The sequence below is a fragment of the Crocuta crocuta genome, unplaced genomic scaffold (genome assembly GCF_008692635.1).
Source record: "Crocuta crocuta isolate KB4526 unplaced genomic scaffold, BGI_CrCroc_1.0 scaffold143, whole genome shotgun sequence".
NCBI classification, from domain to species: domain Eukaryota; kingdom Metazoa; phylum Chordata; class Mammalia; order Carnivora; family Hyaenidae; genus Crocuta; species Crocuta crocuta.
Window position 1 is genome coordinate 8,656,601 of NW_027529175.1, and position 18,935 is coordinate 8,675,535.

The 18,935-nt window shown below is 51.4% G+C and overlaps 1 protein-coding gene across 1 annotated transcript in view; it reads left to right on the forward strand.

Moving 5' to 3' along the window:
• Positions 1–18,935, forward strand: part of MOV10L1 (Mov10 like RNA helicase 1) — a 72,470-nt gene that overhangs the window by 22,813 nt on the left and 30,722 nt on the right. Inside the window, exons 9-13 of the mRNA XM_077758052.1 lie at positions 1,071–1,265; positions 3,959–4,073; positions 12,544–12,721; positions 13,037–13,107; positions 16,007–16,098. Of these exons, the coding sequence (XP_077614178.1) occupies positions 1,071–1,265; positions 3,959–4,073; positions 12,544–12,721; positions 13,037–13,107; positions 16,007–16,098 (651 nt within the window). The remainder of the gene's footprint in view (positions 1–1,070; positions 1,266–3,958; positions 4,074–12,543; positions 12,722–13,036; positions 13,108–16,006; positions 16,099–18,935) is intronic.

Consider the following 18,935-nt stretch of genomic DNA (forward strand, 5'->3'; position numbering starts at 1 on the left):
CCCCAGTGGCCACAGCCCTGAGCCTCAGTCCTGGGGGAGCCCAGGAGCTCAGCCTCTGCCCCGCCCCGCCCCTCCCCTCCCCTCCCCTCCCGCTCCCTCGGCCGAGGCCTGCCTGCCCTCCGTCCCCACCTGGGCAGCTGGCCCCGATGCTCCTGGGGCAGGGGGCTGAGGCCTGTCTCCCTGCGCAGGCTGCGTGTGGCAGGAGGGTGAGGGTCCCTGTCCTCTGCCTCCTTTCCTGAATCCCGAGCTTCCCAGCCCTGCCTCTGCTCCCAGCAGCTGGGCATCTGGGCCACAGGCCTCTTCCTTTCTTGATAGCCCTCTACGTTGCTAATTCTAAATGTTTTCTAAAATGGGACTCTGGGGTGCCTGGGTGGATTAGTCAGTTAAGCATCCGACTCTTGATCTCCGCTTAGGTCATGATCCCAGGGTTGTGAGATTGAGCCCCGCATAGGGCTCTGCGCTGACAGCCTGGAGCCTGCTTGGGATTCTCTCTCTCCCTGTGTCTCTGTCCTTGCCCCGCTCGTGTGCGCATGGTCTCCATTAAAATAAATAAATAATAATAATTAAAATGTGACTCCGATTAAACCACCACCTTGCTTCGAACCCATGGACGACCGACCATTCACACAAGTTGCCCTTCAGTCAGCGGCATGTGATGCCACCACTTTTAATGATCCTTTAACGTGACGGTAAGAAGTCTGAAAAGGCAGCAGGTGAGCACAGTGTGTGACGTGTCCAGCAGAGCCTGCATTAGAGCAGCAGCAGGAGACTGGGCAGAAAGCAGACTAAAAACAAGATTTCTGGTAACATCGCACGTAGTTCTGATTTAAACCTTAGAATACTGCCTTTGCCATTGTTCTTAAGTTGGAGAATTACAGCTTACGTGGCTGATTCTATGGTAGGAAAACCGTATGTTCCTTGTCTTCGAAAGCTCCTTTTTTCCTCTGAGAAGAATTAACAAAAACTAGGGGCGACCTGGGTCTGCAGCTGACTTCCCACGCGCGTGCGGGGAGGCTCCGCCGCCCCACTTGTCCTCTGACCACGACTCAGACGTGTTTTGTGTTTCCAAGGAGTTCCGGCCGCTGCAGGGAGCTCCTCCTGCTCTGCTTCTCCAGCTTCACGATCGGTCGGTTCCTGGAGGTGACCGTGGTCAGCGGGGAGGAGTCGCTAATAGCTGTCCGGGAACCGTTTTCCTGGAAAAAGTCTAAAACTTCACCCACATTAGCATCCACAAAAACTACAGTTGTTGTGACCACACAGAAAAGGTACCGTGAGCAGAAGAGACCTCAGGATCCGCGTGTGTGCTCGTGGTGTGTGAAAGACGCGTGTGGCTGCTGTGTTGTCGGGGGGGTGGTCCTGGGATGGAGGGCGTGCAGGGGCGGCGCTGTGGTGGGCACCTCTTTTGGTTGCCATGCTTGGGGGAAGGATGTGTTTTCATGCAGCTCTTCAAGTTTTGTCTGGTTTTTTAAATGTTTTATTTATTTCTAGGAGAGAGAGAGAGGGACAGTGTGAGCAGGGGAGGGTCAGAGAGAGAGGGAGTCACAGACTGAAACAGGCTCCAGGCTCTGAGCTGGCAGTCAGCACAGAGCCCGACGCGGGGCTCGAACCCACGAACCGCGAGATCATGACCCAAGCGAAAGTCGGACGCTTAACCGACTAAGCCACCCGGTTGCCCCAAGTTTTGTCTGTTTTGTCTGCAGGAGGGCCCTGCAGTGTGAGAACAGTGGTGGTGGGCCCCACCCCCGCCCCACCCCCGTGTTCCCAGCAGCCCAGCCCAGCTCAGACACCTCCTGCGCCCCACGCGGCAGCAAGGGCTCCACGAGATGTGGCTGGTAGGCCACCGCTCTGGCAGGGACTGAGGGAGTGGCCTCAAAAAAGTGCTGCAGGTCCGCGTGCTCTGTCTGCAGCCGCTGCACCCAGAAATCTCTGAAAAGCAGGGTTTTTTTTTAAGTTTGGTGCCAGAAAACCCGACAGGGATGTGAGGACAATTCCGGACTTTACTCAGTGATGTGAAAGCTTGCCCCCACCTGTAGGAACTGACAGGTTGAACCGTGGTCCAGCCCAGAATCCTCAGGGTGACAGATACTTCCTTTCTAATATTAGAAAACCCTGAATGTCACATCACATTTTTGCCTGGTAACAATTTAAGGTAAGGTGTTAAGGACTTGACTAATTTGCAGGCTAAAGGAAAAAAAAGCTGTTAGAGTAGTATGTGGTTGGTTCGGGGATTATACCATTATTAGAATCTAGCACTGCCAGCCAGGTGCTGTGTGACCTTGGGCTAGTTTCTTAGCCTCTCTGAACCTTAGTCTTATTTATAAAACGATAGTCTCTCCCTCACATGGTTACAAGGATTAAATGAGGTAAGATATGTAAAACATGTAGTTTCTGACCTGCAGTGAGCAGTAGTGATCAGAAAATAGTAAGAGCCGTTGGTCATGGAAAGGGCGTGCTCTGGGGAAGGGAGTTGGAACATGAGAGCAGTTACCGTAGGCTGCAGGCAGGAGAGCGACTAAATGATTGGGTCTTAATTATAGGAGCATTGAGAACGCTGGGTGGTCAGTAGTGGCCTACCAGGCAGCTTCCTGGTTACAGTTTGGCTTTAACTAGAGGAGCGAACTAGACCCACCCTGGTCAGCTGCTTCCCTGCTCGCTGTGGGGGCCTGTCTCAGACAGGAGACACTGGTTTCCCGTTGTCAAGGTAGTGACCCAGAGTGCCCCGTCTGGTTGGCGGTGGCCACCTGCGCCGCTGGCGTGGCCCCGTCACGCACATCTGCCGTCCTCGCTCCCCACCCAGGACGGCGCTGTCTGCTCGCCGAGCCCGCCTCTGGAGGACCTCTCTGTGCCAGGACCTCCTCGGCTGAGCCCCAGCCATTCTAAGCTATAAACACACGTGTTGTGTTAACTGAGTGTGCATTGTGAGGCCGAGTGGGGAGACCGTTCAGGGCTTTTACCTCACTGGGTGTGTAGTGATGATCGCGCCCCCTTTCTGGGGTCCAGATACTTTGCTGTCACTTACTGAAGGCCTCTGCTTTCGACATGTACTTCACACCCATGCTTTGATGGAGATCTTGTCACAGCCTGTGTCTCCGCTGGGAGGTGGCGGCCCTTCCCAGTGCTCCTGGGGGTGGAGGCTCTGGCGCTTATGGGGACGTTTCCGCCACAGAGCTGCTCTCTAAGCCGCCTTCCTGTCCGGAGCCCAGCTCCAGGGATGTAGGGGTGAGGCGACTGGAGGAAGGAGGCGAGGGGACACGCCTCCCACCGCCGGCCCTCAGGCGTGGGCTGGAGGCAGGACTTGGAATGAGGAGGAGTGCCCGGTGCCTTTCTCCACTTGATGCAGCCGGACAGCCTGCAGTCGAGGATTCTCTGGGCCTCCCTCGTGACCCTTCTCTTCTTTCCGACTGTCTCTTCTCCCAGCTGTTTCCTTTCTGGTCACTTCTTCTGTATTAGATCGGCCTAGAGCAGCAGTGATGCTGTTCATCGTGGCGGTGGCCGAGTCCAGCGACTCCTCCCCACAGCCCTTTCTGGGATACGCAGAAGCTTGTTTCCCCAGGGAAGCTCTGGGCTGAGAAATAGGAAGGCAGGACCCAGATAGAGCAGCCTTCCCTGAACGTGTGGTCCCGCAGCGGTGCGGGAATGGTTCTGAGAATGATAGGCTCGCGGTAGCAGGAAGAGCCAGCTGAGTGGAAGCTTAAGAACGGCTGTTTTCAGACTCATGGGATCCAAGGGGCCCTTGGGTGTGTGGCCCCCTCTCCCCTTGAGGACACGAGAGGGCCCAGGCAGAGAAAGGTCCCAGAGCAGCTGAGTTTGCTGAACTCAGCAGTTCACCTGTTATTTTTGGCTACTGAGTGATCTTTAGCTTTCTGAAACGGGCAAGGATGTCTAAGTAAAAAGGGCTGGTGTAAAATGGGTGGGTGACTAAGAATTACTTTTGACTGTGATTTTTTTTTTTCTTAAGGAACTCAAGACGACAGCTTCCAAGTTTCCTTCCACAGTATCCAATACCAGATAGACTTAAGAAATGTGTGGAACAAAAAATCGACATTCTGACTTTTCAGCCGTTACTTGCAGAGGTAGGGAAAGGGTCTGAGGTGAAGTACTCTTGGCCACACTTGAGTTCTCTGACGAAATCTGGGGGACTCTGCCCGGGTTCATTTCCACCACAGGTAGCTGGGAATTTCCGCTCCGTGAGGGACAGGTGCCCTCTGCCGCCGACACTGGTTGTGGGGGTGCCGCCAGCCCAGCCCGTCTCTGCTGGGCACAGCCTTCAGTGCAGTCAGACTCGCAGCAACGGAGAAGACAGGATGCGTGGGAAAGCCCGTGGCTCCAGGGACCAGAGCCGGGACAGCAGTCCCACACGGCTGCCGCCCTTGCCGGGGCAGCCTCTCCTCGCCCACCCCGTGCCTTAGTGGTGCCGCCTGGTGCTCAGGCCCATAGGCGGCCCCTGGAGGAAGTCTTGTCCAGCCTGTCTACTGTTAGAGGTGGTGGCTGAAGCCAGACCCAGAGTGGGGCCCCTGCAGGGAAGGGGTGGCACCGAGGAGCTGAGGGACAGCAGAGCACGCGCCTGGGAGCACGTGGAGACCGAGCCCAGGGGGAAGGAACGTGTCCGTCTGCCGTTGGAGGGGAGTGTGCTGCCCAGTGTACGGGAGGGCACTTCCCATGGGGCTTGGGGGTCCACGGACTGAGGAGCATGAGCTGAGGCAAAGCCGTGGGCCTGTGCGGTGTCCTAGTGACGCCCAGGAGACCAGACAGCAGCCGGAGGGAGCCGCGCTTCCACAGAGCTCGCAGCCTGGGCCCGTGTGAGCCCTGAGCGAGTGCAGCAGGAGAAAGCGGGTGGACGTGGAGCTGTATTCGGAGGAAGGAAGGTTTAGGGGGAAGCAGGGGAGCCTGGGGAGTGGTTGTCTGAACCGGAGCAAATGCCCATATGGGTCGTGGGGCCCCTCCTGTCTGTGGGGCTCTGGGGCCCACCCCCCCGCCAGGCGGCCAGGGGAGGCTCCTGAAGTGCTGCGGGGTGCAGGTGCGGGAGGCACAGGCTGGAGGTGCCCCGCCCCCACTCGCCAGCCTTCCTTGGGAGAGGGAAGGAGATGCCGCGTACAGCCAGCGGCACTCAGAGACAAGGGGCCAGGTGGGACAGCTCTGCATGGCTGGGGTGCTGGCACGGCCTCACGGAGGGGCCGGTGTGCAGAGCGTGGATGGGGTGGGCCTCAGACGAAGTGGGGAAGCTTGTTAGGAAGGTGTGTGTATTTGTAATGAGTTCCCCACCTGGACTCGGTTCCGTGGCAGCAGGAGGAAGTAGAGGGTTATCATGCTAAGTGAAATTAGTCAGAGAAAGGCAAATATGTGACTTCACTCACGTGAGGACTTTAAGATACAAAACAGATGAACATAAGGGAAGGGAAGCAAAAATAATATAAAAATAGGGAGAGAGACAAAACATAAGAGACTCTAAAATATGGAGAACAGAGGGTTACTGGAGGGGTTGTCGGGGGGGGGATGGGCTAAACGGGTGAAGGACATTAAGGAATCTATTCTTGAAATCATTGTTGCCCTGTATGCTAACTTTGATGTAAATTTTTTTTAATTGATTAAAGAAAAAAAGAAACCATTGGATAAACAAATCCCACTTTGTTTAAAGGCTGTGCTAGGCAGCATCCAAAATGGCCCCCAGTAATCCAGTGTTCATGCCTGTGTATGGGTCCCTTCCGCATTTGACTTGAATTGCTCTGTGTAACCAAAAAAGTATGATAGAAGCAATGTTATGTCACTTTCAAAAATAGGCTATTAAAGACTGACTTCAGAAAAAAAAAAAAAAAAGAAACAGGGGGCGCCCTGAGGCCAAGTGACTAGACCATCCTGAGAGTCTGTGTGTCCCTAACTCCACGTGAGCCTGGGTACCGGGAAGCGACCTTCCTTGTGAAGCTAGAAGTTCGCAGAAGAAAACAGTGGTAATAACGTTGATGGGTTATCAACTTGTGCAGCTGAAGGTTCCAGACTTGTGGCACGGGTGTGGTCTGTTGAGTCGTGTGACTGCCTGGGAGGCGTGCTCTTGGTCAGCGTCCCCGCAGCCCACGTGGGTGTGGGCGCTTGCTTTGATGAGCACACGGTGTCCCCACGGCCCAGATGAAGGACACGTCAGCCCCCCCAGCATCTGTTTGTCCCCACCCAGCTCTCGGCCTCATATACTGTGCTTTCTGTCACCAGAGGTTTGTTTCCTTTTTGGAATTCTATGAACAGAATCCTAGTGTTGATTCTTTTTCTGGTTTGGCTCTTTCATTCAGTGTAGTTATTTTGGCTTAAGATCCATCTGTGTGGTAGACAGAAGAACGGCCCCCGAAAGATGTCCGCAGTTCACGCCAGTACCTCCGAGGGGACTCGNGGCCTGTGAAGGCTGGGATCTGGCGCCTCTCGGAGAGGAACCGGCAGGAGGATGCGATTCTCCCCAGGAGCCCCCAGGAGGTCACGCCCGTCACGGGCGGCACTGCTGTGTCGGCAGTCCCTGCTGCTTAGGGCTGCCTCGTCACCGTGCGAGTGTGTCCCAGGGTTCCTCAGCTCGCCTGCTGCTACGCGGGGGTAGACGGTCACACGCTGTGTGGTTGTGTGTACGTGAGCCATCCTGAGGACACCTGGCCACAGAGGCGGGTGCGTGTTGGTGGCAGCCGGGGGCTGGAGGAGAGGGCCCGGGGGAGGCAGTGCTGACCTGCTCAGGCGCGTCACTATGGATGGTCGCACCACACTGTCCAGTGTGCTCCGTGCACTGACTTGTCCACCTGAAAATGGCCCATCTCCTGTGAATTTCAGCTCCTTTTTCTGCCTTTATTGAGAGGATCACGTGGTTATACTTCTTTAGTCCTGTTAATGTGGTGAATTACTTTGATTTTTCGGATGTTAGGTCAGCCTTCTGTTCCTCTGATACCACTCACGTGTGTGCACTCGCACTCATCTGTGTTCGTGAGGCGTGTTGTCCATAGTCTGGTTTTCTTGTGACACCTCTGTCCAGTGTTGATTCAGGCACAGTGTGGGCCTCCTAGAATGGTTTGGGGTGTTGCCTCCTCTCTATTTTCCTACAAGTGTGTATACAGGAGTTGTGTTACTTATTCCTTAAATCTTCAACAGAATTTACCAGTGAGACGTCCAGGTCAGTTTTCTTTGGGGGAAGATTTTTAATTAGAAATTCAGTTTCTTGGGCGCCTGGGTGGCTCAGTCGGTTAAGCGTCCGACTTCGGCTCAGGTCATGATCTCACAGTTCGTGGGTTTGAGCCCCGCGTCGGGCTCTGTGCTGACAGCTCAGAGCCTGGAACCTGCTTTGGATTCTGTGTCCCTCCTTCTCTGACCCTCCCCTGCTCATGCTGTCTCTCTCTCTCAGAAATAAATAAAACATTTTTAAAAAATTCAATTTCTTTTTTTTTTATTTTTTTTATTTTTTTAAAAATTTTTTTTTTTTAATGTTTTATTTATTTCTAGGAGAGAGAGAGAGACAGCATGAGCAGGGGAGGGTCAGAGAGAGAGGGAGTCACAGACTGAAACAGGCTCCAGGCTCTGAGCTGGCCGTCAGCACAGAGCCCGATGCGGGGCTCGAACCCACGAACCGCGAGATCATGACCTGAGCGAAAGTCGGACGCTTAACCGACTAAGCCACCCGGGCACCCCAAAAAAAAAATTCAATTTCTTGAATAGCGATAGGGCAAGTCAGCTTCTATCTTGAGTGAGCTTTTGTGGTTTTTATTTTTAAAGGATTTTGCTCTATTGAAGCTGCCTAATTTATTTGCATAAAGTTGTTTATAATGTTGGTAATTTGCATGTCTTTTTTCCTGATGAATCTGGTTAGACGTTTATAAATTTTTACTAATCTTTTCAGAGAGCCAGCTTTTGATTTTACGAATTTTTCTCCATTTTTCTGTTTTCTTTTCATTGATATCTGCTCTGATCCTTACTATTTTCTATTCTCTGCTTACTTGGTTTCATTTGCTCTTTTTTACACTTACTGACATTTGTTTCATAGCCTAAAATATAGTTTATTTTGGTAAATATTCCTCGTACACTCGAAGGGAACATGCTTTGTACCATTAGTGGTGGGTTATTCAGTAGGAGTCCAGGCATGTGGGTCAGCAGCGTTGTTGAAATCGTCTGTGTCCTAATTGGTATCTGTCTCCTTGTTCCACAACTCGCGGAGAGCCAAGTCTCACAGCCGTAGACGTGTGTCTGTCCGTGCCAGGCCACCATCGGTCTTTATTCCCTGTGTTGCAGCTCTGTAATTAGGGACAGAAACATTATGGTTATCATGTCATCTTGATTAGTTAGCCCCTTTTTCAGCATGAAAGGTCTTGCTTTATCCCCGGTGTTCTTGGTTCTGGAATCTACTCTGTGTGATGCTTATGTGGCTTGCACAGCTTGCTTCTAATCAGTATTAACGTGGTATTTCTTTTGTCCTACTTTTAACCTGTTTATGACTTTATCTTTAAAGTGTGTTCCTCTGGGCACCTGGCGGCTCAGTCGGTTACTCGTCCGACTTGGGCTCAGGGTCATGATTTCACAGTTTGGTGAGTTTGGCCCCGAGTCAAGCTCTGTGCTGACAGCTCGGAGCCTGGAGCCTGCTTCGGATTCTGTGGCTCCCTTTCTCTCTTTCTTCCCCTCCCCTGGTCATGCTCTGTGTGTGGGGGGGGTCTCTGTCTCTCAAGAATAAGTAAATATTTTATTTTGTTCTATTTAAAAAAAAATTTTTTTTAATGTTTTATTTATTTCTAGGAGAGAGACAGCATGAGCAGGGGAGGGTCAGAGAGAGAGGGAGTCACAGACTCCGAAACAGGCTCGAGGCTCTGAGCTGGCAGTCAGCACAGAGCCTGACGCGGGGCTCGAACCCACGAACCGTGAGATCATGACCTAAGCGAAAGTCGGACGCCCAACCGACTAAGCCACCCAGGCGCCCCTTTAAAAATTTTAATGTTTTTTATTTCTTTTTTTTTCTTTTTAATTTATTTCTAGGAGAGAGAGAGAGAGAGAGACAGCGTGAGCAGGGGAGGGTCAGAGAAAGGGAGACACAGACTCTGAAACAGGCTCCAGGCTCTGAGCTGTCAGCACAGAGCCCGACGTGGGGCTCGAACCCACAAACCGTGAGATCATGGCCTAAGCAAAAGTCGGACGCTTAACCGACTAAGCCACCCAGGCGCCCCTATTTATTTCTGAGAGAAGGAGACAGCGTGAGCGGGGAGGGTCAGAGAGAGAGGGAGACACAGAATCCGAAACAGGCCCAGGCCCTGAGCTGTCAGCACACAACCTGATTCGGGGCTCGAACCCACAAACCGTGAGATCATGGCCTGAACTGAAGTCAGACACTTAACTGACTGAGCCACCCAGGCACCGCAAGAGTAAGTAAAATAAAAATAAAATTTTTTAAAAATTGTGTTTCTCATTGGAAGCATTCAGTTGGATCTTGCTCTTTTATCCATTTGACAGTCTCTGCCTTAATTGTGTTTATGTGACTGCATTTTGTGTGGTTACCGATATGACTTTGTTTAAATTTATCATTTTGCCATTTGTGTTTTTTCCTTGTTTACTTTTTCTTCTTTTTCTACTTTTTTTTTTCATTCCACTCATCTCTTCCCTTGACTGGTAACTTTTCTTCTGTAGCGTGTGTATTGTTGCTTCAGGGTGTCTGACAGCACTGGGCACTAGAACTTTCTGCTGTGATAGACGCGTTCTGTGTCTGTGTTCTCTGATGTGAGAGTTGCCGGCCACAGGTGGCTGTCGAGCATTTGAAATGTGTCTACTGCACAAGGGGAACGAGTCTTCAGTTCTCTTTCATTTTACTTCAGGGTAGCGTTAAGTGGCTGCGTGTGGATGGTGGTGTTGGGGCAGCACAGGCTTGAAGCATCTAGAACTCTATCCAGTGTGTCCCGCAGGGCGAAACCCCCCCACGGTGACACCTTCCCATTCTCTTCTCTTGGACCTTTTGTTAACGTCATAAATACGGCTTCTACATGCGCTTTGAACTTCATGCACCATTTTGCCAGGTTTACTTTACATGTATGTAATTAGTTCTCTCTCTTTTTTTAATGTTTTATTTATTTCAGAGAGAAAGAGACAGCGTGAGCAGTGGGGGGCAGAGAGAGAGGGAGTCACAGACTCCAAAGCAGGCTTCAGGCTCCGAGCTGTCAGCACAGAGCCCGACGCGGGGCTCGAACCCACAAACTGTGAGATCGTGATCTGAGTCAAAGTCAGACACTTAAACGACTGAGCCACCCAGGAGCCCCCAGTTATCTCTTAAAAGCATTTAAAAAGATAATGGGGTTTTTTTGACGCCTGCCACATAATTCCGGTTCTTGGTGCTCTTTGCTGCTTTGCACGGACCCAGACCCCGTGGGAGCCTTCTCCTGCTGAACACAGCGAACATCTTTGGGGCTCATCTGCGAGTGATCAGTTCTTTCAGCCCTTGTACGTCTGTAAAGTATTTCACCTCCATTTTTAAAAGATACTTTTCCCTGAGCCTTGAATTCTAGCCTGGAGCTTTAAAGATGCCGCTCTGCTGTCGCGGCTCGCTGCCCGCGGCGTTCACAGTGTGGCCTCTGCTTTCCTGCTCACCTTCTGTTCTTTTGCGTACCGTGTGCCCTTTTCTCTAGCAGCTTTTAAGATTTTCTCTTTATCGCTAGTTGTAAAAAATTTAATTACAACATGCCTTGGTATAGTGTTCTTCCAGTTTCTTGGCTTGAGGGTCTTTGAACTTCGTGGATATGTGGGCTTAATAGTTGTTTTCAGATGTGGGTATTTGTTGGCCATTCTGTCTTCAGATACTTTCTGCTGAGCCCCTTTTACAGGACCCGCTGCTCGTGTGTTGGCCCCTCGGAGCCGCCCCGCAGCTCAGTGATTGTCTGCGTGGTGTCTGCAGTGCTCCCCCTGGGGTGCTCCCCCCGCAGTACTCCCCCTGGAGGANGTTCCTGTCTCCAGTCCTCAGGTTCACTAGTTGGTTTTTTTTTGCGATGTGTAGTCTGATCCAATGTGCTTTAATGCCACACGTGACAGTTCTCATCTCCACCAGTTCGGTTGGCTCTTATTTTAGATCTCCTGTGTCCCTGCTTCATGTGCTCAGTCTTTTCTTATTCTTCGAAGAACAGTTATTTCAGGTTCTTTGTCTGCAGATTCTGTCACACATGTCACATCTGGTTCTGTTGAGAGGTTTTTCTCCCCGTTGGGAATTGTGGTTCCGGTTTCTTTCTAAGCCTGCTGATCTTTTTTTTTTTTTTAATGTTTTATTTATTTCTGAGAGAGAGAGAGACAGACTGTGAGCAGGGGAGGGCAGAGAGAGGGAGATACAGAATCCGAAGCAGCTCCAGGCTCCGAGCTGTCAGCACAGAGCTCGACACGGGGCTCGAACCCACAAACCGTGAGATCATGACCTGAGCCAAAGTCGGATGCTTAACCGACTGAGCCACCCAGGCGCCCCTCTTTTTTTTTTTTTTAAATGTTTTATTTATTTTTGAGAGAGAGAGAGCGCATCCAAGGGGGGAAAGACATAAAAAGAGGGGGACAGAGAATTCAAAGCAGGCTCTGCACTGAGAGCAGTGAGCCCAATGGGAGCTCAAACTCATGAACCACGAGATCATGACCTGAGCTGAAGACGGACATTAACAGACTGAGCCATCCAGGCACCCCTTCTCCGTGTAATTTTTTGATGCCAGACATTCTGAATTTTACCTTGTTGGGTGTTGGACATTTTTCTATTCCTGAAAATATTTTGAAATTTGTTCTGGGACACAGTTATTTGGAAGCAAATTCTTTCAAGCCTGGCTTTAAGGCTTTGTTAGGTGAGACTAGAAAGGCATTTGATTTAGATTTAATACTTTTCTGAATACTCGATCTTATGTCTCGTCTATTACAAACCGTTCCATTTGGGCTGATGGGACCCACACTGTTCTTGACCCAGTGTGAGCTCTAGGATTATTCCGTCTAATCCAGTGGTTCTTAACGGATGACAGTTCCCCTCCCAGGAGACATTTGTGGCTGTCATGACTGGGGAGGGTGCTAGTACCAGCAAGCGGGTAGGGCCAGGGGTGCTGGTAAGTGCCCTACAATGCACAGAATAGACCCCTCCCCACCCCGGAGAACGGTACGGCCCACAGGTGGCCGAGCGCTGCTCTTATCCCATCGGTGGGGTGTCCCAGCATGACATGGTTTCGCACACTTGTGCACTGACCAGCGCTCAGCTGACAGCCTGGAGGGGACCATCTGAAGCTCTCCAGACCTCTGTCTGTGCTGCTCTCTCTTCCTGGCACTCTGCCCTCTTGGCCCCCTGGGACCCCAGCTCCATCTCCTCAGTGCAGAGACCACACAGCTGCCCTGGCCCCTCTGCGCCAGGGCCTGGACTCTGTCGGGCGGCAGCCGGGGCAGTTGCGGGGCTCCCTGGGGTAGTCTCCCCAACTTCCAGGCCACTGTCCTGTGCTGGTGGTGGTCAGTGTTGGGCAGCTGTTCTCTCCCCGGTCTGCTGGCTGCTCCTGGACAGGAGTGTGCTGGTGTGTGACTCTGCTCTCACTAACTTGCTGGCTTCTTTTTCAGCTTTTGAACATGTCGAACTACAAGGAGAAGTTTTCGACTTTGCTCTGGCTTGAGGAGATCCATGCAGAAATAGAACTGAAAGAGTATAACATGAGTGGGGTCACCTTGAAAAGAAACGGGGATTTGCTGGTTCTGGAGGTCCCGGGACTAGCTGAAAGTAGGCCTTCTCTGTATGCAGGTGGGTTTGTTACGTGTCCTGTTTTACTAGACGGACCAGCAGATGCTGAAGCCCCGTCAGGGGAGAGAGCATGTGACGTGGCTGCTGTGCCCCGTCGTCTCACTGCCTTTGCTTTGGCTCAGAGTCTCTGTGCAGCCCGCTCAGCAGCTCTGGTGCCCCTGGCACCTCACTTCGGTCACGCTGACGCTATGCCCAGTCAGCTGCCCCCGCTGGTGTTGTTTTATTTCACGTGTTCAGAGCATTTGATTTTATAGTTTAGCAGCAAAGCTCTGCGATTTTTTTCATTTTACATGTCATACTGTGTTTTTTAACTAGGTGATAAACTGGTTTTAAAAACTCAAGAGTACAATGGACACGTCATCGAGTACATCGGCTATGTGATGGAGGTGAGAGGCGCCCCTGCCGCCTTAGTGCTGGACCAGCCCTTCAGCAGTCAGGGGCCATCTTCCCACCATGGCTGGGGCGGGGGCGCTCCTTCCCCCGACAGCACTTCAGAAAATGCAGGATAAAGTAACTGTTTATATAAATTTGATGCATAAAGACAATATCTTTTTAAAATTTTGATACTTTTTTGGGGTGCCTGGGTGGCTCAGTCAGTTAAGTGTGTGACTCTGGATTTCGGCTCAGGTTGTGATGTAACAGTTCCGTGAGTTTGAGCCCCATGTTGGGCTCTTGGGCTTTTTGCTAACAGCACAAAGCCTGCTTGGGTGGGATTCTCTCTCTCTCTTCCTCTCTCTCTCTTCCTCTCTCTCTCTCTCTCTCTCTCTCTCTCTCTCTCTCTCTCTCTCTCTCTCCTTCTCCTCTCCCCACCCCTCACTTGCACACATCCTCTCAAAATGAGTTAAAAAGTTTTTAAGTCCTGTAATTTTCAATCACATAAACCATGTTACCTTTTTAAATATATTATGTGTAAGTTGTGATATTTGCATTTAATCCAATTTGGGCATCCTGACTATACTCCAGAAGAGAGAGCCTCAGAAGGAAAAATACACTTAAAAGTTTCCAGCTTTTTCTGCTTCTGTGGAGGAGTTTTGTTGGCTTTTCTAGCCCCTTCTGGCCCAATGCACGGTTGTGTGACCGCAGCTGGTCTCCACTGCCTCCCTGCGCATCACGCTGCCACCAAGGGACAGAGGGAGACTGTTTTGCTGCCTCGGGCAGAAAACTAGCTTGAGGATGCTCAGACCTCTGCCTCTGGAGTGGGGACGGGTCTGGTAAGGACTTGCAAGAGGGGTGACACCCTGCCCCTACAGCCACGGTGGTTGCATTGTGCCAGCACGCGGGCGTCAGCCCTGGCCAGCGCAGCCAGCTGTGAACGCAGTGCCATAGGACTTCGGGGGGTGGGGGGTGGGGGGGGAGCTGAGCCTTGGTGCCCTGCCAGCCCCTCCTGCTGACCGTCCTCGGGATGTGATGGCACCGCGGACTGCCCTCCCTCCCCCCACAGAGCAGCAGCCACTGAATCTGAATCTGGGTCCTGAAAACTGATTGGGGGGCTCCAGCACCATAAGCTGACAAACCCGCACTGAAGCTACAAGCACCCCAGCCTTGGGGGTGTCGAGCACCAAATGATCTTTGGGTGAGATACTCCACAAAGTCAGCTGCTTCTGAGTGATGGAATTTATGGTCGAGTTAGAAAACTCTACAGGCCTCAGCCCATTGCTGTACTTGATTCTCTAGAATTTTGTTTTTGGCCAGTGCAGTGGCGTGGGGGACCATGATGGTTCCGGAGGTCCTCAGGGAGCACCACAGATGGTGTGGTGGGCAGAGGCCACACATCCAGGATGCGCAGTTATTCCATTGATGTCAAATGGGTTCTTATTTGATAGGCGGCCCAGTGTCCTCACCCTGGCACCCAGTGGTGGGGACATTCCAGAATGCGCCCACTGTGCAGCTGGCATGCTGTGTACTTGTGCCAGTCCAGGGGTCCCAGCACTGACCCTTGGCACCATAGTCACCTTCACAGAGGAGCCTCCCTGTCACCAGGAGCACGTGGCCTGGGAACAGACATCGTCATTTCCGCCCTTCTCCCTTAGTTTCTCATTGAGCATGATTTTCATTTCCAAGTACTCTGCTTAAATCATTAAAGGTGCCCTGGATATATTTTTGGAGGGGGAGAGGTTTGGGTGTTTTTGTTTTTTATTTGAGAGAGAGAGAGAGAGTGGTAGGGAACAGAGGGAAAGAGTATTCTGAGCAGGCTCCACGCTCGGTATGGAGCCATCTTGGCGCTAAATCTCACGACCCTGGGATCATGACCTGAGCCAAAATCAAAAGTCAGATACTCAACCAACCAAGAGCCACCCAGGCACCCTGCCCTCTTATTTTTTGTATTAGGTTTGCTTATCTTTCTTTCTGGATTTTTCAAAAATTTCATGCATGGTGTTTCAAGTTTCTAGAAATGACTATGTCGGTGTGTGAAGTCCTTGGCGCCCAAATCTGTTGATGGCTCTTTGTGCTGACCCTCACTCGTGGGGATTTGCTTCCCCATGTGTTTGGTGATCTTTAATTACAGATTCATTTTCTTCTGTCTCGATCCCTGGGAAACCTGGGGACCCATGCGGGGCTTACTCTCTATCTATGGGGATTGTGGCTTCTGCTACAAGGAGGGGCCCTGTTGATGGGGCAGCTCCACCACCCACGTTCCTGCCAGCCTCCTGTCACAATGGTCACAAACCAGAGCCAGCTCCAGCCACCTGGCCTCCGTGAAACCCACGCCCCCTGGCAGCCCTCATTCAGTCGCGCTTCTCTTCAACTCAGGGCTTTCCTTCCTAATGTTTTTTTCTTCCCTGCTTTTTTAGACATTGTCTTTCTGCTCCGCTTGTCCAGGAGCCGTTTTAGGCAGGCGCTGGTTTTGGCTGGATGGTCCCAGGATGGGTAGTTCCCTATTCTGGAAGGAGGAGGGGCTTGGAATGACCTCTTGATGGAGGTGCTTTTGTGGCAGGTACCCCTCGCTGCATTGGTCATTCTTTGCTTTCTCGTCTCCTTCAAAGACCATGCCTGTGTTGCACACTATTTACACAGAGCCCAGCTCTCTAGGGTGCAGCCAGTGAGAAGCACAGTAAGTGTGCTGGTGTGGGCATGGCCACCGACCAGGCCCTCCTGTGTGGACAGTGTGACGATAGCAAACAACATGATTTAATCCTGTTGATTATTTTTGCAGGGATTTAGAATGCCAAATTTTAGCTCAAATCTATAGACTGAAATGTTTCACGATGTGTTGCTAGATAAAGATAGAAGATTGTCCCAACAAATCAGATGTAAAATATGGAAATTAAATTGTTTCTTTTTTAGATTCATGATGAAGATGTAACTCTTAAACTTAACCCAGAATTTGAACAAGCATATAACTTTGAACCCATGGATGTGGAATTTACATATAACAGGTAAGGCTTTTAGTGATTCTGCCTGCAAGCGTGTCTTCAACTCTCAATGGGCAGCCTCTTCCTTCCATCCCTCCACCAGAAGTGCCGGGGGGGGGGGTGTGGGGGGGACCGGGTTAGACAGCCTAGGGTGTTCTTGTTTCTAGTTCACAATTCCAGCTTTACTACCAGATATGTGGTAAGATACAAAGTTGCAAACATTTGCTTGTCATTCTTTTCTGAACCTTAAGTACACTGAGATCTTGTCATTTACCACTTTATGAGCCTGGGGCGGCGCCCTGCTAACCTGCTCTCCCCTCCCTTTCATCCACTGCGTCCTGTACCAGTAACTGGGATTTTGTATTTGCCTCTCCCTTGCTTTAAAAAAAAAAACAACCCACACAGTTTGTGCATCTTTACACACACACAGAAAAAATGTATTTTTTAATGTGTATTTATTTTGAGAGAGAGAGAGAGAGAGACACACAGAATCCAAAGCAGGCTCCAGGCTCTGGGCTATCAGCACAGAGCCCAGCATGGGGCTCGAACCCACAAACCATGAGATCATGACCTGAGCTGAAGTTGGACACTTAACCGACTGAGCCACCCAGGTGTGCCAGGTATTTTTTGGTTTTGTTTTGAGCTTGCAGTCTCTATAGCGTTTAGGAGGATTTCACTGGCATATTCCCAAGATTCTCCATGTTCTGTGTCACTGTCCTGTGTCACCTGCTGCTTCCTCCCCCCAGGGCAAGTCCACTATTCCACCTGGTCTATGGATGGACACTGTCCCTGTCTCTACTCTGAAGGTATTCTGTGGGTACCTTCTCCCTTCTTGTGCTCAAACGCTCGTGTCTTCTGGGCTGTACACGTAAAAATGGGACTGTGGGTTTGGGGGGTGTGCATTTCAGCTCTTACCCATGGTCACATCAGAAATCGCCAGAACCCGTGTCTGTAAGAAACTCTTGATCCAAGCCAGCCCAAACCTGACTTTGTTAGCCTTCTAAATTTGTGCCGGCTTGGTAGGTATATAATGTCTTCTTATGGTCTGGATGTGCATTTCTCTGTGTGTAAAGTTCAGAATTTCCATGTTTGTTGGCCATAAAATGTCTTCCTCTCTGAAATACTGGCTCATATCTTTTCCTGAATAATTTGGTTTTTGCTATTTATAGGAGTCCTTTCTGTGTCCGTTGTGCTGTGCTGTTCCTGGGTAGGCGCACCGCAAAGAACTTCTCTAGGTCTGTTGCTTGTTGTTTCAATGTCTGTATCTTTTAAGTATGAGAAGGTGCTAATTTTAAGATAGATCAGAGCTTTATTATATTAGTCTTTTTCAAGGAACGTTTGGGTGTTGGGACTGCCCCAGGGGGAGTGTGTCAGGTGTGAATGGGGTGAGGGTCTGTGGGGAGAGGCTGCTGTTCGCCACGGAAGCAGAGCAGGTGGAATGGGAACTAGGTGAAGTCCAGGAAGGGGGCGCTCTGCTGTTTGAAATGAGAGAAACCAGCTCAGTGGAGCCCCTGTGCTGGCAGGGGTGACGGGGGCAAGGAAGCACCTGTGAGGGGAGGTGGCCCTGGCCAGGTGGGACGCGTCCTTGGGCAGGACGAAAGAGCTGATTTGTCCTCGGACATTTCTGACCCGGGAACGTGCAGCGGGAGCACTCAAAGGGGTGGAGGAGTTGGGGAGGGAGGAGAGAGTTAGCATGGGAGGAAGGTGGTGCTCGAGTGGCCCTATGGAAGGACGCAGGACAGACAGCAGGCATGACGGGCTGTTGAGCCAGAGAGAAGGTATCCAAGATCCGCCAGAGGGTCTACGGGCCGGTGCCGGCGGTGAGGGGCTGCTGGCAGACAGCGATCTAGGTCCTCAGCAGGCTGGTGGGTGGCCAGGTGGAGGGTGGAAGAAATGAGAGACTGCGTGTGAGCAGGGGGGGCCTCAGCACGAGCCCAGCTGCCACCTCTGACACCTGAATCTCCGCTTGTCCTTGTCCCGGTTAGTCTCTAGGTCGCTTGCATTGGTATGTAAAACCAGAATTCCCACCTCAAAGAAAATGTGTATTCCCCACTGGTTAGGTAGGAAAGGGAAGATGGGCAGGGCGGCACCACGGGTTGCCCAGAGCTGGGGGCAGGGCCCCTGGACAGGGCAGGTGGGCAGTGCTTACTTCCTGTAGGCCGGTTCCTTTTGGGAAAAAAACAGGCCTTCCAAGATACAACGTGCGTGTGGTCACCTGTGCCGTATGAAAGCATGCGGTTTGAGGATTTGCGTGTATGTGTGTCCCGTGAAAGCTGCTCCACAGTCCAGAGAAAGAGCACATCCGCCACCACAGATGCTTCCTGGGGCCCCTTCTTGTTGGTTCTCTGCCTGCCACTCCCAGGGCGAGGGCGGCGCTTTCCTCGTCTCTCAGTCATTTGTACTCCATACGGTTTTACGTACTGTTTCTCTGGCATCTTTCTCTCTCTTGGCCGAATTATTTTCAGAATCGATCCCACTGTTACATGATTTTGTTGTCTTTTTAAAAATTATGGTTGATGCTCAGTGTCACAGTAATTTCAGGTGCATAACGGTGATTCTGGTTTCGTTCCTTTTTCTGCCTGAGTGGTCTGTTTCATCGTGGCAATCTGCCGCAGCTCACCCGTCCAGTCACCTGTGGGTGGACATTGGGTTTTCCATACCCTGGTCGTTACAGAGAGAGCTGCTGTGAACATCTGTGCACAGGTGTTTGGATGGACACGTGTCCCTTTCTCTTGGGTGGGGCGGTGTGACGGCTGGGTCCTGCTGTGCTGGGCACTCAGCTTGTTAGGAAGTGCCGAGCTGCTGTCGGAAGCAGCCCCACGCGCCATTTGCATTTCTGCCGGCTTGTGTGAGGGTCCCAC